Source organism: Calidris pugnax, unplaced genomic scaffold, assembly GCF_001431845.1.
Source record: "Calidris pugnax isolate Ruff unplaced genomic scaffold, ASM143184v1 scaffold281, whole genome shotgun sequence".
In the NCBI taxonomy this organism is placed as follows: Eukaryota; Metazoa; Chordata; class Aves; order Charadriiformes; family Scolopacidae; genus Calidris; species Calidris pugnax.
In genome coordinates this window covers 559900-576505 of record NW_015091028.1, presented here as the reverse complement: position 1 = coordinate 576505, position 16606 = coordinate 559900, and the positions used below count along the sequence as shown (strand labels likewise).

General features: G+C 51.5%; 2 protein-coding genes across 3 annotated transcripts in view; one reads left to right on the top strand and one right to left on the bottom strand.

The window, feature by feature from the left end:
• Window positions 1-418, bottom strand: part of MARS2 (methionyl-tRNA synthetase 2, mitochondrial) — a 5039-nt gene extending 4621 nt beyond the window's left edge. The window contains exon 1 of the mRNA XM_014956025.1: window positions 246-418. Coding sequence (XP_014811511.1) covers window positions 246-301 — 56 coding nt within the window. The 5' untranslated portion in view covers window positions 302-418. The remainder of the gene's footprint in view (window positions 1-245) is intronic.
• Window positions 419-1177: 759 nt separating this feature from the next.
• On the top strand, window positions 1178-16414 carry AIFM1 (apoptosis inducing factor, mitochondria associated 1). 2 transcript variants are annotated; one of them, XM_014956024.1, is made up of 16 exons: window positions 1178-1486; window positions 4508-4583; window positions 5451-5480; window positions 6334-6446; window positions 6564-6694; window positions 7326-7416; window positions 8222-8306; window positions 8927-9003; window positions 10318-10426; window positions 11053-11160; window positions 12191-12279; window positions 12360-12500; window positions 13045-13187; window positions 14222-14346; window positions 14892-15088; window positions 16188-16414. In XM_014956024.1, exons 1-16 carry the CDS (start codon window positions 1193-1195, stop codon window positions 16257-16259), a joined length of 1881 nt encoding a protein of 626 aa, XP_014811510.1. In that variant the 5' UTR covers window positions 1178-1192; the 3' UTR covers window positions 16260-16414. The 2 variants fall into 2 exon arrangements, with proteins under 2 accessions (XP_014811510.1, XP_014811509.1); XM_014956023.1 differs by having other exon boundaries at window positions 4508-4598.
• The last annotated feature ends 192 nt before the right edge of the window (window positions 16415-16606 follow it).

Sequence of the window (16606 nt, the reverse complement as noted above, 5' to 3'; positions counted from 1 at the left end):
GGGGCCGCCGCAGGTCAGTCGGGGCGGGCAGCGGGGCTGGTCTCTCCCGGTGCGGCGGCGGGAGGGCTGGCGGGGCCCTGCCGGTGGAATAGGCCCGAGTGCGGGGGGGAAGGGAGGGGGACTCGGTGAAAGCAGCGGGAGCCGGTCCCCGCCGCTGGCTTCCTCCCACCGGGGGGGACGGGCCGCCGTCGGGAGCCGCCGGTTTCCCCAGCCGCAGCTCGGTCCCGGGCTCTCGGCTCCCGTTATGCGGGCGGAGGGCGGCCGGACTGCGGCTGCGGGCACTGCCGGAGGCGGAGGTCATTTGGCGTAATTAGACAAAAAACGCTTCCGGCGGCATTTTCCGGGTGCGGGGGGTTGCTCTGCCCCCGGTCACCGGGACCGGGCGGCTCCGCTCCGCCGCCAGCCGCCGGAGAAGGGCGCTGGGGGGGAGCCGGGGCGGGGGGAGGCTCAGCCCCCGGGAACGGGAGGGAAAACTCGTGTATTTTGGGAAAGCGCGAGCCGGAGGGCGCGAGGAGGGGTAATTAGCTAATTAGCAGCGCCGTGCCCGTTCGGGTGCTGGCGGCGCCGCTGCGGGTTTGTACCGCAACCGGGCGGCGCTGGGCAAAGGGATCAAAGGGGGTTAGCGGGTCGGAGGAGGAGGAGGATGAGGAGGAAGGAGCGGGCTCTGCAGAGGAGCTTCGGCTACAGGTAGCGCTCGGAGCCATCGCCGTCACCGCTCCGTTTAGAGACCTCATTGAGACAGGCGGGAGTCTAATTAAGCTGCAGTTAAAAGCCCGCACCCCGCGGTACCGCCGCTCGGCCCGGAGCCGTTCCCCCCGGACGGACAGACCCTGCTGCCCCTTCTCCCCGGGGATGCCCCTTCCCTCCGCAGAAGCCGGTCTCCCTCGGTGGCACGGGCAGGGGTGGCGAAGGGCCCGGCCCTAACGAGCCCAGGGTGGCCCCGGCTCCGGGGGGAGCAAAGTGCAGCCGGGGCCGGGCGAAGGGCTCCGGAGCAGCGGAGGAGCCGTAGGTGCCCGTCCCTGGTCGCTCTGTGGCGGCACTGCCCGCCCGGGGGGCTCCTTCGGCCCCAGACCAGCTTTCCAGCTTCCCACTGGATGTTCTGCTGTTCATTTGTGGGTGTCCCTTTGATCCTCCAGAGGGTTTTGTCTCCACCGCTGCCTGGGGCTGTGAATAACCCGCTGCCGTCGCTCAGATGTGGTGCTGGGCGTTTCAAACGAGCAGCTTCTTGACTTGGTTTCTAAATTCCAAACCACAACTTTGTATTGACAGTCTTTTTGTGTGTGTTGGTTGGGGTTTTTTTGGGTTTTCTTTTTTTCCCCCCTCTAACACATTGTATTCCTCAGGCAACTTGTTGCGGCGCTGGAATGTTCCGGCGGCGGTGGCGCAGAGCAGCCGGGCGGCGGGCACCGGGGTGCCCGGGGGCAGAGGAGAGAGCTCTGCTCTTGTCCTTGTTGTGGGCTTGTCAACCCTGGGCGCGGGTGTCTATGTAAGTAGGAGGGGAGCTCAGGGACAGAAGCTGCAACACGTCTCTCCCGTCAACGCTCGCTCTCCTTCAGCTGACTTTTCCCAACTTTTCATCTCTAGCTGTTTCCTCCTTCAGAAAACTTCAAGGGGAGCTGGCTGGAAATTCACTTCTGAGGATGATTTTTTTTTTTTAACTGTAATTTCAGTTACCTTTTAGTTTTTTGTTTTAACTACGAAAATCCTTTTAGGTTTTTTTTTTTTTTTTTTTACATACAATGCCCAACCACACTCTGTCTGTTGTGTGACAGCAGCATACAGCTCGGGGGGAGCTGGATGGTATCTACTTTTAATACCAAAATAAACCCTTCTTTGCTAAATCTCAGTTCAGAACAGCAGTGTTCTGTGTAAGCACACAGAAGCAGCCCACAAGCAGTGAGCATGCATTTATGTCCTGCACCAAAGATTCAAAAGAATAAAGCTTTTCAGCCCAACCTAGAGCGTAAATGGCCTTCCCAGGCAGCTGAAGAGCAGCGGCGTTACCGGGGAGTGGATGGGTCCCGAATTTACCTCACACAAATCTCTGCTTCTTTCTCTTAGAGGATCCCATTCATTAAAAGTTCCAAGTCCTGATTTTCTCCAAATGAATCTCTTCACATGCAGAAGGCCCCTGGGAAATAAAAATAAATAAATAAATCAGAACAGTGCATGGAGGAAAAATCTTTTCCTGTTCTCTTTAAATATTCTTTGCTGTGCCTTTGTTTGACAAAGAAGGTAACTGAAATTACAACCCACATTCTGCCTTTCCCAAGATCTGTTTAATCAAGAGTCCTTCCTAACACCCTGCTCTTTCCCTCTCTCCTTGCCTGTCGTCTCCTGCAGTTTTGCAATGTCCTCATCTAAGATGCCCTTCTAGATCCCTGACGTCTTCGGGTGTTCCTGGCAAAGCTGGCAGCAACCTATTGTTGTACTTAATTGTAGGAGGAACAGTCACTGGGACTGGAGCTTATGTAAGACTTAAATAAATGTGTTTTAATTGGGTGAGAGGGCGGGGGGAGGGCACTGTTCTCTATGTCATCCCAAATTAGCCATTTACTTGCACTAAACCATCTTTGTGCCCCCTCCCCCTGGCCTCAGATATTCAGTTTCAAGAGACACTGTTAAATAATTTAAGTTTACAAATTTGATATTCTAAAACAGGGGAGTTCTTAGTGGGGAAAATCAGAATTATCTTTTCCACATTAAATGAATCTAAAACCAAACCCGGCCATCTTTCATTTATAACCATCAGGAAGACACTAATTAATTAACGTGTGTATTCTGAGATCAGAAACGTTGGCACACAAGGAAAGGAAATAATCAACTAAATACAAGCATTCAAGAGAACAAAACTTGTCTAACTTTGTGATTTCTTCAGAGAAGAGCAAGCAAATGTCACTCTGACCTGGCAAAGTACCCGGCTGTGGTTCTGGCTGGAAAGACCTTGGTGTTGTCCCTTTGGGGAAATTTCTCCTGCAGACCTGACCTGATGTTTTACATTTACATAATGAGCTTTTTTTTAACTAAGGGCTCAGATTTAGTTTGCTGTGTGCTGCCCTTCACACTCACTTAAAAACATCATGGTTCTGCTTGCAAAAGCAGAGGTAGTTTTGTTAACCTTGACTTTTAGATGTTTTAGCAAAAGGCTTAAAAAATATCTCAATTCTTTTCAACACTGAGGAGTTTTTGTTTTCTGCTGGTTTTGACGTTGTGTCAGCTCCCTGGGTATGCCTCTGTCTCCTGGGCTGCTTTTCCTGCCTGGCATTAAATCCCTCCATTCTTTTTGGAGAGTATTTGCTGTGTCAGAAACCACCTTACTGTGGAGACTGGTGAAATGCAGAATGTCTGGGGGGCAAAAGAGATTTCAGTTCCCTGAAGGAATTAACTGTTTGGACACCGTCTGGGTGTCACAATGCTGGGTGAGCTGACAGGGACTGCTTTGGCACCAGCCGCGGCGGTACCTGCCCTGCCTTTACGTTTCTGAGGCTTTTGTTTCTTGCTGGAAATGTTCCAGTTTTAACATTCTTTCACAATTCAAAATCCAGTGATTGAAGAGACACTTGTGCTCCAGACTGTCTCAAGAAGTTTTTTTCCCTTTTGTAAGCGATGCACACTGAAAGTGAACATGGTGCACATGTGACAGAGATTATTAGCAAGGCTAGGTTTTGCCTTTAAAAAATTGTTTGCTTCCCTTATTTATTAACTGGGGTAAAATATGGTACCACGACCTGCTTCCAGCGGTCTCGCTGCCTTGTGCTTCCCTACGTCACCGTTTTTTCTCGGAAGTTAAAGGGACATCTTAAAAGATGTTCCCTCCTTGTTCGTACTGCTAAATTGTATCCCGGACCAGGCAGTGTGTTTATGCTGTGTCTGAGGTTCCCAGAGGGATATCCAGAGGGTGAGTGTTCAGACACGGAGTCTCTTCCAGCTGAAGGCCGTTCCCGTGCGGAGGAGCGGTGCTGGCGTCAGGGCTGGTACCGCTGCTCACCGTAACATCTGGCCTAAAACCCCCACTCAAGTTGTTGGCTGCTCCTCTCCAGCTGCTCTGGGCTTTGGAAGCCGGGAGTTGCTTTTTTGCCTTTAATTTATCTTCCTTTTCTTCAGCCCTGTGTTGTGCCAGCACGCAGCACAGCTTGCAAATAGCCTTTGGGGCTTTGTTTGCATGTTTTTGGTTATACCTGGTTCCTCATGAGCCCGGTCTGCAGCCCAGAGGCCACACACCTGCAGAAAGGTTGATCCCTTGCTTGTGGAAGGCAACCAGCCAGCAGAGGTCCATCACACCACTCGTAGAGCAGATGGTTTTCTGAGCCACTCCTCTGGTGGCTCAGCATACATACCTTTATGGGCACTTTTTTCAGGGAGGTACATCTTGGTCCCTGTGGTTTAGTCAGAAGCAGATGGCTGTCCTGAGCCAGCAGGGCAGACAAAAGGCTGTTGGGGGTGGAGGCAGAACGGTGCCTTGCTGCTGTACGGTGCACCAGGTAAATGTCTCCTCCTCTGTCTCCAGGTGTACAAATCACTGAGAGACAACAAGGAGCGGTTCACCAGCCGTGTCTCGACAATAACTACGCGATCTCAAGAAAGTGAATCATCTCCTGGTGGGTACTACCCTGCTGGTTCTAGGCTTGGGCCTGGTTTTCATAAGCTGCTAACCTGAGACCTCTAAAGCAAATGGAACAGAGCCCTTCTGAAAGCGTGAGCTGCCCCGTCACAGCATTGTCACCTCCGGGGTGTTCTGCTGTTTGTGAGCTCCTGTGTCTTCCCAGCACAGGGGCTGGTGGGAGCATTCCATGACCCCAGACCAAGGCTCTGTTTTACAGATAATTGTGAGGACAAAGTAGGTTGTCTCTCGGGGTTCCTTCCTGCCGTTTATGCCTCCTGTGATAAGAGGAGAGAAGAGTTAGCCCTGCTTTTGGCTTCTGTCCTTACCCAGCCTGGCAAAGGCCCTGTGGTTCCAAAGGGATGATGTGATCTGCCAGCACCAAATCCTCTCCCTGGGCATGCGAGAAGTAAAGGGAAGAATGGGGTCAATTGGTGAGGCTCTTGATCCTTTGCAGGCTGTCTGTGGTACCACAGGTTGCTCCTCAAAGGTCTCTTAATGCACAAAATCTCAAATTGAACTGCTCAGCCAAAGGAGGATTTATTTCCTACTGATTGGCTTTAGCTCATAGAAGACTGGGTGTGTTGTGTCACTTCTCTGGGAAACCAACAGGATGTCCTGCAGACAGGACAGAAAAGTGATTGCTTGGAGGGAGAGGATGGTGCTGCTTGTCAGGGCTGGGGCTGGGGAGCAGAGAGAACAGCCTCAATGCTGAGATCTCAGTAGGTGTGTGTTTCTGGAGGATTGGTCCCTGTTTAGTGGAGTTAATCCCGTGGCCTCCTGGTTTCAGCCTGCACCACGGTCCTTGCTGGGCTGCACTTCGCTGAGTAACCCGTGTCTTCTCTTCCAGGTACAGATGCTGCTTCTCGGGGCACGAGAGGTGAGTCTTGATGGTAATATTTAACTGACTGCTTTATTCCTACTTATGGTTTAACCCCATGTTGCTTAGAAACAGGACCTGCATGTGGGAGGAAATGCATTCTGGTGGGAACTCAAAAGTTGGTCTCCTTTCAGAATGCAATTACACAAAAATGGGCTTTAGCACTTTAGGGAACTTTACTTTCTTATAAAGCGCTCGCTGAATGGCCGGTGCAGAGTTTTGGTCTCGCTCACAAGTTGATTTGTGTTCTTAGAGATGACACGCAGCTAAATCAAACACTGCAGTTCCTATTTTCCAAATAATTTTGAAAATTGCTTTCTGGTTTGAACGACACCCAGGCCACATCTCCTCTCCTGGTGTTTTGAATGATCCTTTGGCTGTGTCCCTCTTGCTGGCCTAGCAAAAAAAACCAAACCCCAACGTGAGGTCTCTGGTGCTTTGTTTGGCCAGAGCGGAGGCTGAGCGTGTTTTTGCTGTCCTGAATCTGCTCTACAGGGTATGTCCTGGTCCTACATGAAGCTTCTGAAGCTGTGTATTGAATGCTGGAAGTTAACTTTGTGGGTCTTCAATTTTGCACCCACTTCACCCAGCTGTGCAAACGTAATAGCGACAGTCTTTCCTGTTCCAAAACTCTGCCATTGCCATCCAGCTTAGAAAAAATAACCTGCTGAAATGTGACGGTTTGATGCATGCAGGGAGGCAGCTTTGGGTGGAGCAGAGGGAAGGAGAAGGTATTCCAAGGGTGATTTGCTGAAGGAAGTCTGTGTGTGAAAGGCCTCTGGTGCTACACTCCGTTCTTGGGGCCGGTTTCTGGGCTGGGTTTGCCCTAAGCTGTCCCATCTGTCACCTGCAGCTCCAGGGGCTCGCCCCGAGGTCCCGTCCCACGTTCCTTTCCTGCTGATCGGTGGAGGAACGGCTGCTTTTGCTGCTGCCAGATCCATTCGGGCTCGTGACCCTGGTGCCCGGGTAAGAGCCTGTAGAGCATGGCTGGGGGCTGAGCTGGGCTGGCCCCTGAGCCTCTGGCCTGTGTTTTGCCGTTTGCCCAGCATCGGCACAGCTGACGTGTTTAATGACCAATTAAAGGTGCTGATCGTGTCCGAAGATCCTGCCCTGCCCTACATGCGTCCGCCTCTCTCCAAAGAACTGTGGTTTTCCGATGATCCCCATGTGACAGAGACGCTGCGGTTCAAGCAGTGGAATGGCAAGGAGAGGAGGTAGGTGTCCGTGTGGGCAGCAGGGCTGAAGGAGAGAGTCTAATGAAAAGCTGACCATGATCCAACTGCTCGAGTGAGAGCTGCTGCAGAGCTCTGGAGGGCTCAATGAAAAGCTGACCATGATCCAACTGCTCTAGTGAGAGCTGCTGCTCTGGAGGGCCCGGGTGCTGCGTGGACAAACCGCTGGGTACATTTCTGGGTGAAGGGAGCCCAGGGGTGTGTGTGTGTGTGTGTGTTGTCACTGGGCTGTCAGGAGAGGGGACAGCAATGCGCTGTGTGCGGGGCCTGGGCGGTGTTAGCTCTGTGCTTCGTACCTCTTGGATCTCACTGCAGTTCCCTCAGACATCCACCACCGCTGGCAGAAATCCCATGAAATGCGTTAATAGTAAAGGTGGGGGTTTAGAGCAGAGCTCCTGGGTCATACTTGATTCTTGTGACTTTTGCGATAAAGCCTTACTGTTCTAAACCCTTGAACTTCAACAGTGTGAAGACCCTAATTCTTAGAAATAGATCAGTAAGAACTCTGGAGCTAGTTACAGGTGCACAGAGTTATCCTTGTGTCACTGGTACCTGCTGAACAGCTGGTGTCACAGAGGAAGCAGAACCCATTTGATAATGGAGCTTTTTTCAGTATCTATTTCCAGCCGCCGTCATTCTACGTGCCTGTCCGAGACCTGCCTTTTGTAGAAAATGGGGGAGTAGCTGTTCTCTGTGGCAAGAAGGTGGGTACGGCTCTCGCTGCTGGTCTGGCATCATACGGTTCTTCCCGAGCAGAGCCCAGCTGGAGGCTGGAGCCCAGCGGCTGTGGGTGGTGGGGCCGGGGGCTGGCCGAGGAGGAGGAGGTGTGTGAGTTTGGGAAAAGCATATGGGAGGAAGCAGGGACTGCACTCATCGTAAGGACAGCGCGAGTGAGGATTGATAACGGGAGAAGCTACGAGGAATGGTGGTGAGCTGAGGGGAGAATAGCAAGTCTAGAGTTTGGGGGAGGGATAAGAATCCGTAGAGCTTAGTGACAGTGTGACAAAATGGGAACTGGGCTGTGATCGCTCAGGGGGCGAGGTGGGAGAGGAGTCATCTGAGTAGGGGGTTATAATGTGAGCAAAAGCATCGTCCAGAAGCAGCAGGGAGGTGGCAAAGTTTATGTGAGGCTTCTAATATATTTCCTTCCTCAGTTTTTTATGTTTTTAAATTGAGATTTCAGTGACTCCTCTCAGTGCTGAGCTACACGAGGCTTCTAATATATTTCCTTCCTCAGTTTGTTATATGTTTTTAAAATAAGATTTCAGTGACTCCTCTTAGTGCTGAGCTACGGCTGGTGTCTGAGTCCATTCTTTAGGCTCAGATCCTGGGGAGATCAGCGTGATCTGTGATAAAGTTGTCTCAATTCCTACTTCCAGGCTTCTCCCTTCCCCCCAGCATAGAGATGGGAAAATGTTACTTCCAAGTTTGCTTCCCAGATCAATAGTTTGCCTCAAATGGCCTGCAGCGCATGGAGGCTGGAGCTCTGTGGCTTGTTTAATTTTGCAGGTCGTGCATATGGATGTTAGAGGCAACACAGTGAAGCTCAGTGATGGTACCCAGATATCCTATGACAAGTGTCTAATCGCCACCGGTAAGTCGTTGGGTTTTTTCTCTTTGTCTTGTGACAGGCTTTTTGTTTGTGGCATTTATTTGACAAGGAAGTTTCTGCTGTATGTGTCAGACGCTTGGCAGAGCTGTCACACAAAGAACAGTCACACAGACAGCCGTGCCGTTGGGGGTTTCACCTCCCTCACGTCAGCCAGCTTCTCATTCAAAGTTTTGCCCTGTGTAAATGGGCAGGGAAGGAGGAAAAGGGGACTCCCCAGTAGCTCCTGCACAGACCAACCGCTTCAAATCCTGCGCGTAGCATCAGGAAGCAGAACCACCAGCTCTCACTTGGGCAGAGCACGGCTCCAGCATCTCCCTGGCAGTTCTGCAGGGTTAGACCTTGTGGTTCGGGTGGGACTGGCTGTCTCTGGTCAGCAGAGCAAGGTGTGGAGTGTTAGATCTTTCTCTCCTGGGTGGCTGTTGGGTCACCTGCTGCTCACACAGAAGATCTTTCATGTTAAAAACCCAGACAGCAGCAGGGAACAGAGCGTATTGTAACAGTTTGGAGAGCACAGTCCGGACTAAAGACAGCTTTGCACTCTCTGGGTAGCCAGCGACACGCCGTGGTGCCATTAGTCTTTCTCTTTCTGCCCTTGTCCTCAGGTGGTTCTCCAAGGAACTTACCTGCCATTGAAAGAGCAGGAAAAGAAGTACAGCAGAGGCTGACGCTGTTCCGAAAGGTAATCTCCGGGAGCTGCTGGTCCTGGGGGGAGGCTGGAAACAACCAGAGCCACTGCTGCTATTTCCAGCTTTTTAACTCTCTGCTTTGGGTCCGGGACAGCCTTTCCTTGGCAGCTGCCACCCTCGGGGGGTAACCAGGAGCCTGTTGGCTATTTATTCCTTTTCCCCAGGCAGGTAAACAGGGCAGGGTCTATTAGGCCATTCATCTGCTTGTCTCAGGCCTAGAGCTGTAATAATGTGTGACTATTGGGGTTTTTTTTTTAGTTTCCCTTTTGTATGACTTTGCTGCACCTTCCAGGCCTTTTAAAAACAGGACACAGTAAGCTCTGCCAGTCGGTCTGGAGTGCAAGCAGTGTGTGCCTGGGGGGCCACGTGTCGAGGCAGGAAGCTCAGTGCTCCAGCCCCACACTTCTTAGTGTGTGACACAGTCCAGCACTGGGGCCTCAGCCAGGACAGGGACTGCTCCCAGGCTCTGGAATTTTAGCTGAGTGTGAAGTTGAGTGTTTATGTCAGCTCCTGGATTGGCTTCAGTAGTTTTCTGATGAAATAATAATATGATAGCCATGCTCAGTGTGAAGTTAAATGTTCATGTTACCCCTTGGATTGGCTTAGGTAGTTTTTCTGATGAACCAATAATCTGATTTTCACACTCAGTAGGAAGTTAAACATTCACGTTAGCCCTTGGGTTGGCTTAGATAGTTTTCCAATGAGCCAATAATCTGATATCCGTGCCTTCTTCATGGCATTTCTTCACCTTCATCCTGTGCCTTGGGACAAAGGGAGTAAAAGACATGGAAGTCAGTCAATGCCCCTCTGATTTTTGCTGCAGAGTTGGTTTTTGTTGACATACTACACTTTCTTGGACACATGGGGTTAGAACAGGTGTGGGGCCTTCTCCTCAGTGTAGGGCAGGGAGGGAATGGGGAATAAGAAGCCTTTGGACCTTTCTGCTGGTGCTGGGCTTCTCCTCAGGGCTGCTCCCCTCAGCTGCAGGAGGGGACAGATGGGTGACGTGAGCTGTGCCATCCCTGTAGTACTCTCAGTATGTGCTGTAACACGTTTGTGTCCAGAAATTTCATTTTTCTTGAAAGTTAGGGGAAAATGCAGGGCTCTGAGATTGCCTGGACAGAGAAGCACTCGCGCAAATGTTAGGAAGCTTGAGGTTTTTCTGTGCAATGGATGAACAGGAGGAAGGAGAAACGTGTTTCCCTTTCTAGGCTGGGGAGAGTCGCTCTTATTTCAAAGGGAGAAATTGGAGAAAAATATCTTCTGCCTGCCAGGCCTGTTTGAAATGGGAATAAATCTTCTTTCAGATTGAGGACTTCAAAAGTCTGGAGAAGATCTCAAGAGAAGTCAAGTCCATCACGATTATCGGTGGTGGTTTTCTCGGCAGCGAGCTGGCCTGTGCTCTGGGGAGAAGAGGTGAGTTCTCCTGCTGGCACCTGAGCAGAAGCGATAGCCATTGAATGGGAGCAGCCCGTGGCACCAGAAACTTCCTCTGCATTCCCCAACTGCTGAGTTTGTGCAGAGACTTGTGGTTTGCCTGAAATAACCCCACAATGCCCGGGTGCTTTGCTGGCTGTGTGGCCTGACCACACCGGGTCCTGTGTGTTGGGGTCCCTGGAAGCTCTGCGGGATGCAAAGTCATTCCACCCTGGAAAAAGTTACATTTGCTCTCTCAGTGCTAAAAGTTACCCTGAAACTAATATGCCAAAGAGGTTGTGAACAACTGGATTCCTACTGTCAAGTGTGTGCAGCTTTTTGAGTAGTAATTTTATGGTAAATTTTCTAATAAGGGAAGTTTTAAGTAAAATGCTTAGTATTTTGGGGAAAAGCCTGCTCTCTGATATTGTGGAGTTTGCAGGTGTGCGTGAAGTGGTGGCCACTCACTTTGTCACTCCTGTGGAAAATCTGAGGGCCAGAACTCACAGTTTTGGAAACTTCTGTCAAGCTCCTCGTGTAAAGTAAAGCATGCTCATGTCCCAAAGTCTGTGCTGCTGCTCTTTATCCCTGGGTTGTAAGAAGCCTGCTCTGTGCTTTCCTTCCAGCACGAACCAGGGGCCTGGAGGTGATCCAGCTCTTCCCAGAGAACGGCAATATGGGCAAAGTCTTGCCTGAATATCTGAGCAACTGGACCACGGAGAAAGTCAGAAAAGGTGAAGCTGCGCTTCGGTGCTCCTCCCCTGCGAGGGGCAGAGCTGTGGTGTGGTTCCTCCTGGTGAAAGGCAGCTCTGGTTGTGTGAGGGGAGCCCCGGGAAGACCAGGGCCCTCGCAAGGTGGTCCAGGAGCAGGACAGGATGAGCTGCTTGGGTAGCACAGAGCTGCTGCGAGTCTGCCTTCTCAGCAGCTCCTCTGGGAGAGCTGGACAAGTCTGCATTCTGACACCAGTGAGACTTTCCCTCTGGCTGTTCTGGCAGGGAGTGATCCCTACTGCCGTACTGCGAGTTACTTTAACAGCCCCTGCAATCTGGGACCGGAGTTGTCACACGATAACTGCCTGCTCTCCTCTTTGGGGTGCTCTCAGAGCATGAGCTCTCCAGAACTGCCTGTTCTCCTCTTTGGGGTGCTCTAACCTCGAATAACGTTACTTCTGACAGCCCAATGGAGTCGTCCAGGAGTGACCTAGAGAGAAGGGTCGTGTAGCCCCACACCTCGTGCACACACTGCCCTGGTGTTTGGTGGATAAAGTCAGTGAGATCAGAGACAGCTTTTTCCCATTCACTGTAGTAAGTGCGGAGGATGCTCCTGTGCAGTGGAAGGTGGAGAGTGGGCAGAGGGGGGAGGGCTGCAGTTTGGGCTGCAGATAGATAACCATGGGCCTGAGTTACTGTCTTTTGTTCATGGAATTTGTCTTATCACACCCTTGGGTCTGGCTGTGCCAGAGCAACAGGTAATTGAGTGTCCTTAGTGCCTGAGAACCTGTCTGGGGCAGTTCTGGATGTGACCTTGTCATCATATGGCACATGTAGTTTTGGTTATCATTTAAGTAGCTTTTTCCAACTCTTTAGCTGGGTTTCTTTCTCCTGCTGCTTCGCCCAGAACCACTGGCACCTGCAGCAAAGATAGGGTGGCCTCTCCCTTGGTTCCTCAGCAGCCCCTGCTCTGCCCAGCGGCACCAACGATTCCTGCTTCGGCCGGAATCTCTGCCCCTGCACAAGCAGTTCATTCTCCTGTGTTTATTTCCAGAGGGTGTCAATGTCATGCCTAACGCTGTGGTCAAGTCCGTCTCTGTCTCTGGCAAGCGGCTGCTGATTAAGCTGAAAGACGGCCGAAAGGTAAATCCAAAAGCAGGGAGAGGGTGAAGTTTTCAGGGGCACCCAGAGGATGAAGGTAATAACGATGAATTCCCAAACAGGTGGAGACGGATCACATTGTGGCTGCGGTAGGGCTGGAGCCCAACGTGGAATTGGCCAAGTCCGCTGGGCTGGAGGTGGACTCGGACTTCGGGGGGTTCCGGGTGAACGCGGAGCTGCAGGCACGCTCCAACATCTGGGTGGTGAGTACCCACAGGGGAGTCCTCTCCCTGCTGGTCACGCTGATGCCCTCGGAACACACAGTTACGGGAGTTGGTAGATATCGATGAGGTGAATGGGGCAAAAAATAGCAAGTATCGAGGCCGATTGTAGCGCAGCTCCGGCTGGCAGCCGCGGGGTCTGTCACGCACCGCGGCACGCTCTGTTGCTGTGGCAACGGCTGCGCGAGGGTTCGAGGATTTATGCTGTGTAAGAGGAGTCGGGGTAACCTAGAGATAACCCAGGTTACTCTGGGGTGAAAGAGTCCCTTTGGTGGGAGTCGAGACTTGGATTCCTCTGGGAAAACGTACCCGATGCTGTCTTACTTTTCCAAAGATCGGTGAAAAGTGCTGAGAAGCTGGGACTTGGGTAGCCCGGGCAGTGGGATGAGGCACAGTGGTGTTTGGGGTTTGTCACAAAAACTGAGTTGATGGTTCCCCTTGGTTCTCATCCCAGTGCCTTTTGTTTGTGCATTAACGGGAGCTCTCAGTGTCAGCGTTCAGTCCTCACTGGATGATTCTCTTCAAGGCAGGGGACGCTGCTTGTTTCTATGATATCAAACTGGGTAGGAGACGTGTGGAGCACCACGACCACGCCGTGGTGAGCGGGAGACTCGCTGGAGAAAACATGACGGGAGCTGCGAAGCCCTACTGGCACCAGTCCATGTTCTGGTAATGCTGATTCCTCCCTTTGGCATTTCTTATTCGGCCCCGCTGAGGGAGCTGTGACGAGATGCACCTGGTGAAGGTTTCTGTTCCCTGGGCACAGTGAAATTTCAGCAAACACCTCGTGCAGCTGCTTGTTCCCAGGAGCCCAGGGAATGGGGAGGCGTTTCAGCGTCCACTGCTCTGCCCCCACCTCTCTGACATGGTTTTCCTTCCGGCAGATCCCAGTTTCTCCCTGAACGAGTCCCGTTCCGTGAAGGAAGCAGCGATAAAGAGTAGCCCCTTTCCTCAGAGCAGGCTGGTCTGCAGGCTGAGCTTAGCAGCAGCTTTTCTGTTGCCATCCTCTGTAGTTCCCCAGCACAGCCTCTTGGTTTCAGTCGTGTTGCGCCTTTGCTGATGAGCTGAACTGGTGCTTTAGTAGCAACACGTCACTGCGTACATGAAAGTTTGTTGTTTTCCAGAGAAAATGGGCATTTCTGCTGTATCTTTCTGCAGTTCTTTTTAAAACAAAACACAAAACCCCCCAAACAAACAGAAAATAACGTACACACGTACAAAAAACCCTCCCAAAGCCTGTAAGCTCATGGTCAGAAGTTAAGATAAAGTTAGCAGGAATTTAAATGTGGGGAAAGGAGCTTTACTTTTCTTGGAGAAGGCCCCTTGAAAATAGTTATTTCTGACGTGTTGTCATTGTGTCCCGCTCCTCGCGTTTGCGTGGTGGGGTCAGATGGTGACCTCTGAATGAGTTGAGACACACGCAGCTCTGGGATGCCACGCAGCCTCCTTCAAGGGAGCAGGCCTTAGGTTTTTTCAGCTTTTGTTCATCGAACTGGTTTCTCCTGAAGCTGATGGCCTTGGCCTTGCTGTATCTTAGTCCTTGCTCCACCCTAATGTACGCAGAAGGGAGTGATGTGTGTGATTTCTCCTGTGTCCATGACCTGTCTCACACTGTGCTGTCGTTAAGGACCTGGGGCCGATGGAATTGCTTTGTGTTTGTCTCTGATGCTACAAAAGACTGTCTTTTTCTTCTTCATTCCCAGGAGCGATCTGGGCCCCAACGTAGGGTACGAAGCCATCGGCCTCGTTGACAGTAGTTTGCCAACGGTTGGAGTTTTTGCTAAAGCAACAGCAAAAGACACCCCGAAAAGTGCCACGGAGCAGTCAGGTAGGGCTGTCGTTGTGCCCGGGAGGGTTCTCTGTCTCCTGTAGCATCAGTCTGACCTCGGTGCAGAGCACTAAGACACCAATGTTTACTTTTCTAGCTTTAAAGGCTGGTTTTGACATTAAAAGGGGGTTAAAACATAACATTCCTCCAAGGAGACATTGTGTAACCCATTTACCAAAACTAAACGTTTGTGGTTTTTTTTTTCCCAGTGAAGCCTAATTTCCTCCATGGCAATACAATGGTCAGGTTTTGCATGAAAGAGATCGTGGGGATCTCAGAATATTTATTTAGTGTGTGCTGCCTGGAAGGAGACTGTTCTGTCTGTCGCAGTTGGTGGTGGAGGGTGGGAACTTTCAGAGTTGTGCTTCACATTGGCGTTGCTTCGTTCTTGTGCTGCTGAAACTTAACTTCTGCTGGACACAACTTGAAGACAAACCCCTCAATCTCTTCAAGAGCCTCACTCTTCAGGCTGCTTCTGCCATCAGAGGCAAATCCTGCCACTTTTCTGCGCCCTGGATGGCTGATATCCCTTGTCTTTGCCCTAGGGACTGGTATTCGATCAGAGAGTGAAACAGAAGCAGAAGCCTCAGAAGTTCGCATCGCTCCAAGCTCTTCGCCGACGCCTCAGGTTCCAAAGCCAGGAGAAGATTATGGCAAAGGCGTCATTTTCTACCTCAGGGATAAAGTTGTGGTAGGAATCGTGTTGTGGAACATCTTCAACAGGATGCCCATTGCTCGGAAGGTTAGTACAGCACTAGTTTACTGAAGGGTGAGGCTGCCTAAGATTGGGGATTTTTCTTGTGGAAAAATCAATCCACCAATTTAAAATGAGGATAACTTGATGCAGATGCTGTGTCTGGAGCAGAGCTGTGTGATATCCACTGGCAGCCCTGTCCCATGTTTGCTCAAAATTCTTACAGAAACAACTGGAATTAGGTTTATTCTACAAGCCTTGCCTTTGCATGGCTGAAATTTCAGGTCTGTAGTAAGTACAGGGAAGAACCACACGTGAGGGGGCATCAGAGTGAAATGTCCTATTTTTGTGCTACTTTGTCTCATGTACAAGTGTCTAAAACAGTCTTAAACATCTGTCATCCTAGATGCACAGCCACAAAAAGTCAGGGTTAGAAGCAGCCTTGAGTAGGGGCTTAGTCTGTCTCCATCCCCCATAGTCTGTCTCCATCCTCCAAGGTAAGAGCAGCTGCACTTAGGTCGTTATTTTAACATCTTTGGAGAATTTCAGTAGTTACCACACTGTCCCCGGGTGATCCGGCCCAAAATGAACCACATTAATGTTGGAAGTTCCCTTCGGTATCTACTCTAAACCTTTCCAAATGCAGTTTAAACCCATTCCTTCTCCCATCCCCAGGAGAGATCGATCCTTCCCTTCCTTCCACCCAAGCCAAGTTCCTACGGGCTCCTGGGCCTCTCGCTCTCGTTGCCCAAAAGCCAGACGGGGGGGTTGAGCCCCTCACAGCGGCTCCTCTGAGCGAGTGCTCAGAGACCAGCTCATCTCCTCAGAGCTGAGAGGAGTCACTTTCGGAGGACGCTCCTTGTCCCCAGCTGTGAAGGGGAACCCAGACAGCAGGGACAGGGACAGGGAGGTGGGGTTTAACTCCAGCCATGGCTGTCACCAGACAACGCTGTGTTTCAGGCTCCCCTGGGGCTGTGGCTGCAGTAGGTGCTGGTGCTGTGGTGGGGACAGCCTGAGGACCCCAAGTTGTCACCAGCTCCAGAGAGGGTCTAAGGAATCCCTCCCCTTGCTGGTGCCCACAGGGACAGTCTGGCAGCAGTGGCTGTTTCTGGTCAGGGCAGGTTTAATGCCTCCTTCCTCTCTCCAGATCATCAAGGATGGGGAGGAGCATGAGGATCTCAACGAAGTGGCGAAGCTTTTCAACATCCACGAGGACTGAGCTCCCGAGGGGAACGCTGCAGCGGGAGCCCGTGGGGCAGGGGGGTGCTGGCTGTGTGCCCCCCTTCAGCTGGGACACCTTCCTCCCAGCCCTTGTGAATATTTCCCCTCACCCTGAGCTCTCACATTTGCACCAATAAATCCAGATTGTTCTCAGTTCAAGGCCTTATTCCTGCCCCCGGGCCTCGCTGGGTTGAAAGTGGGGGGACTCTGCCAGCTCTGATCGCTTTTCCCTCAGGGAAAAATACATTTTCCCAAATCCCTCCAGGACTGGCGACTCCAGCACGGCCCTGGGCAGCCTGTTCCCATGTTTGACAGCCCTTTCTGTGAGGAAATTTCTCCCAATTT

Bases quoted from the DNA above. Each gene is read 5' to 3' on its own strand.
- AIFM1 (XM_014956023.1), top strand. From the start codon at position 1,193: ATGTGGTGCTGGGCGTTTCAAACGAGCAGCTTCTTGACTTGGTTTCTA. The intron at 4,599-5,450 runs GTGGGTACTACC...CTTCTCTTCCAG, and splicing joins AGAAAGTGAATCATCTCCTG to GTACAGATGCTGCTTCTCGG. The intron at 15,089-16,187 runs GTTAGTACAGCA...TCCTCTCTCCAG, and splicing joins GGATGCCCATTGCTCGGAAG to ATCATCAAGGATGGGGAGGA.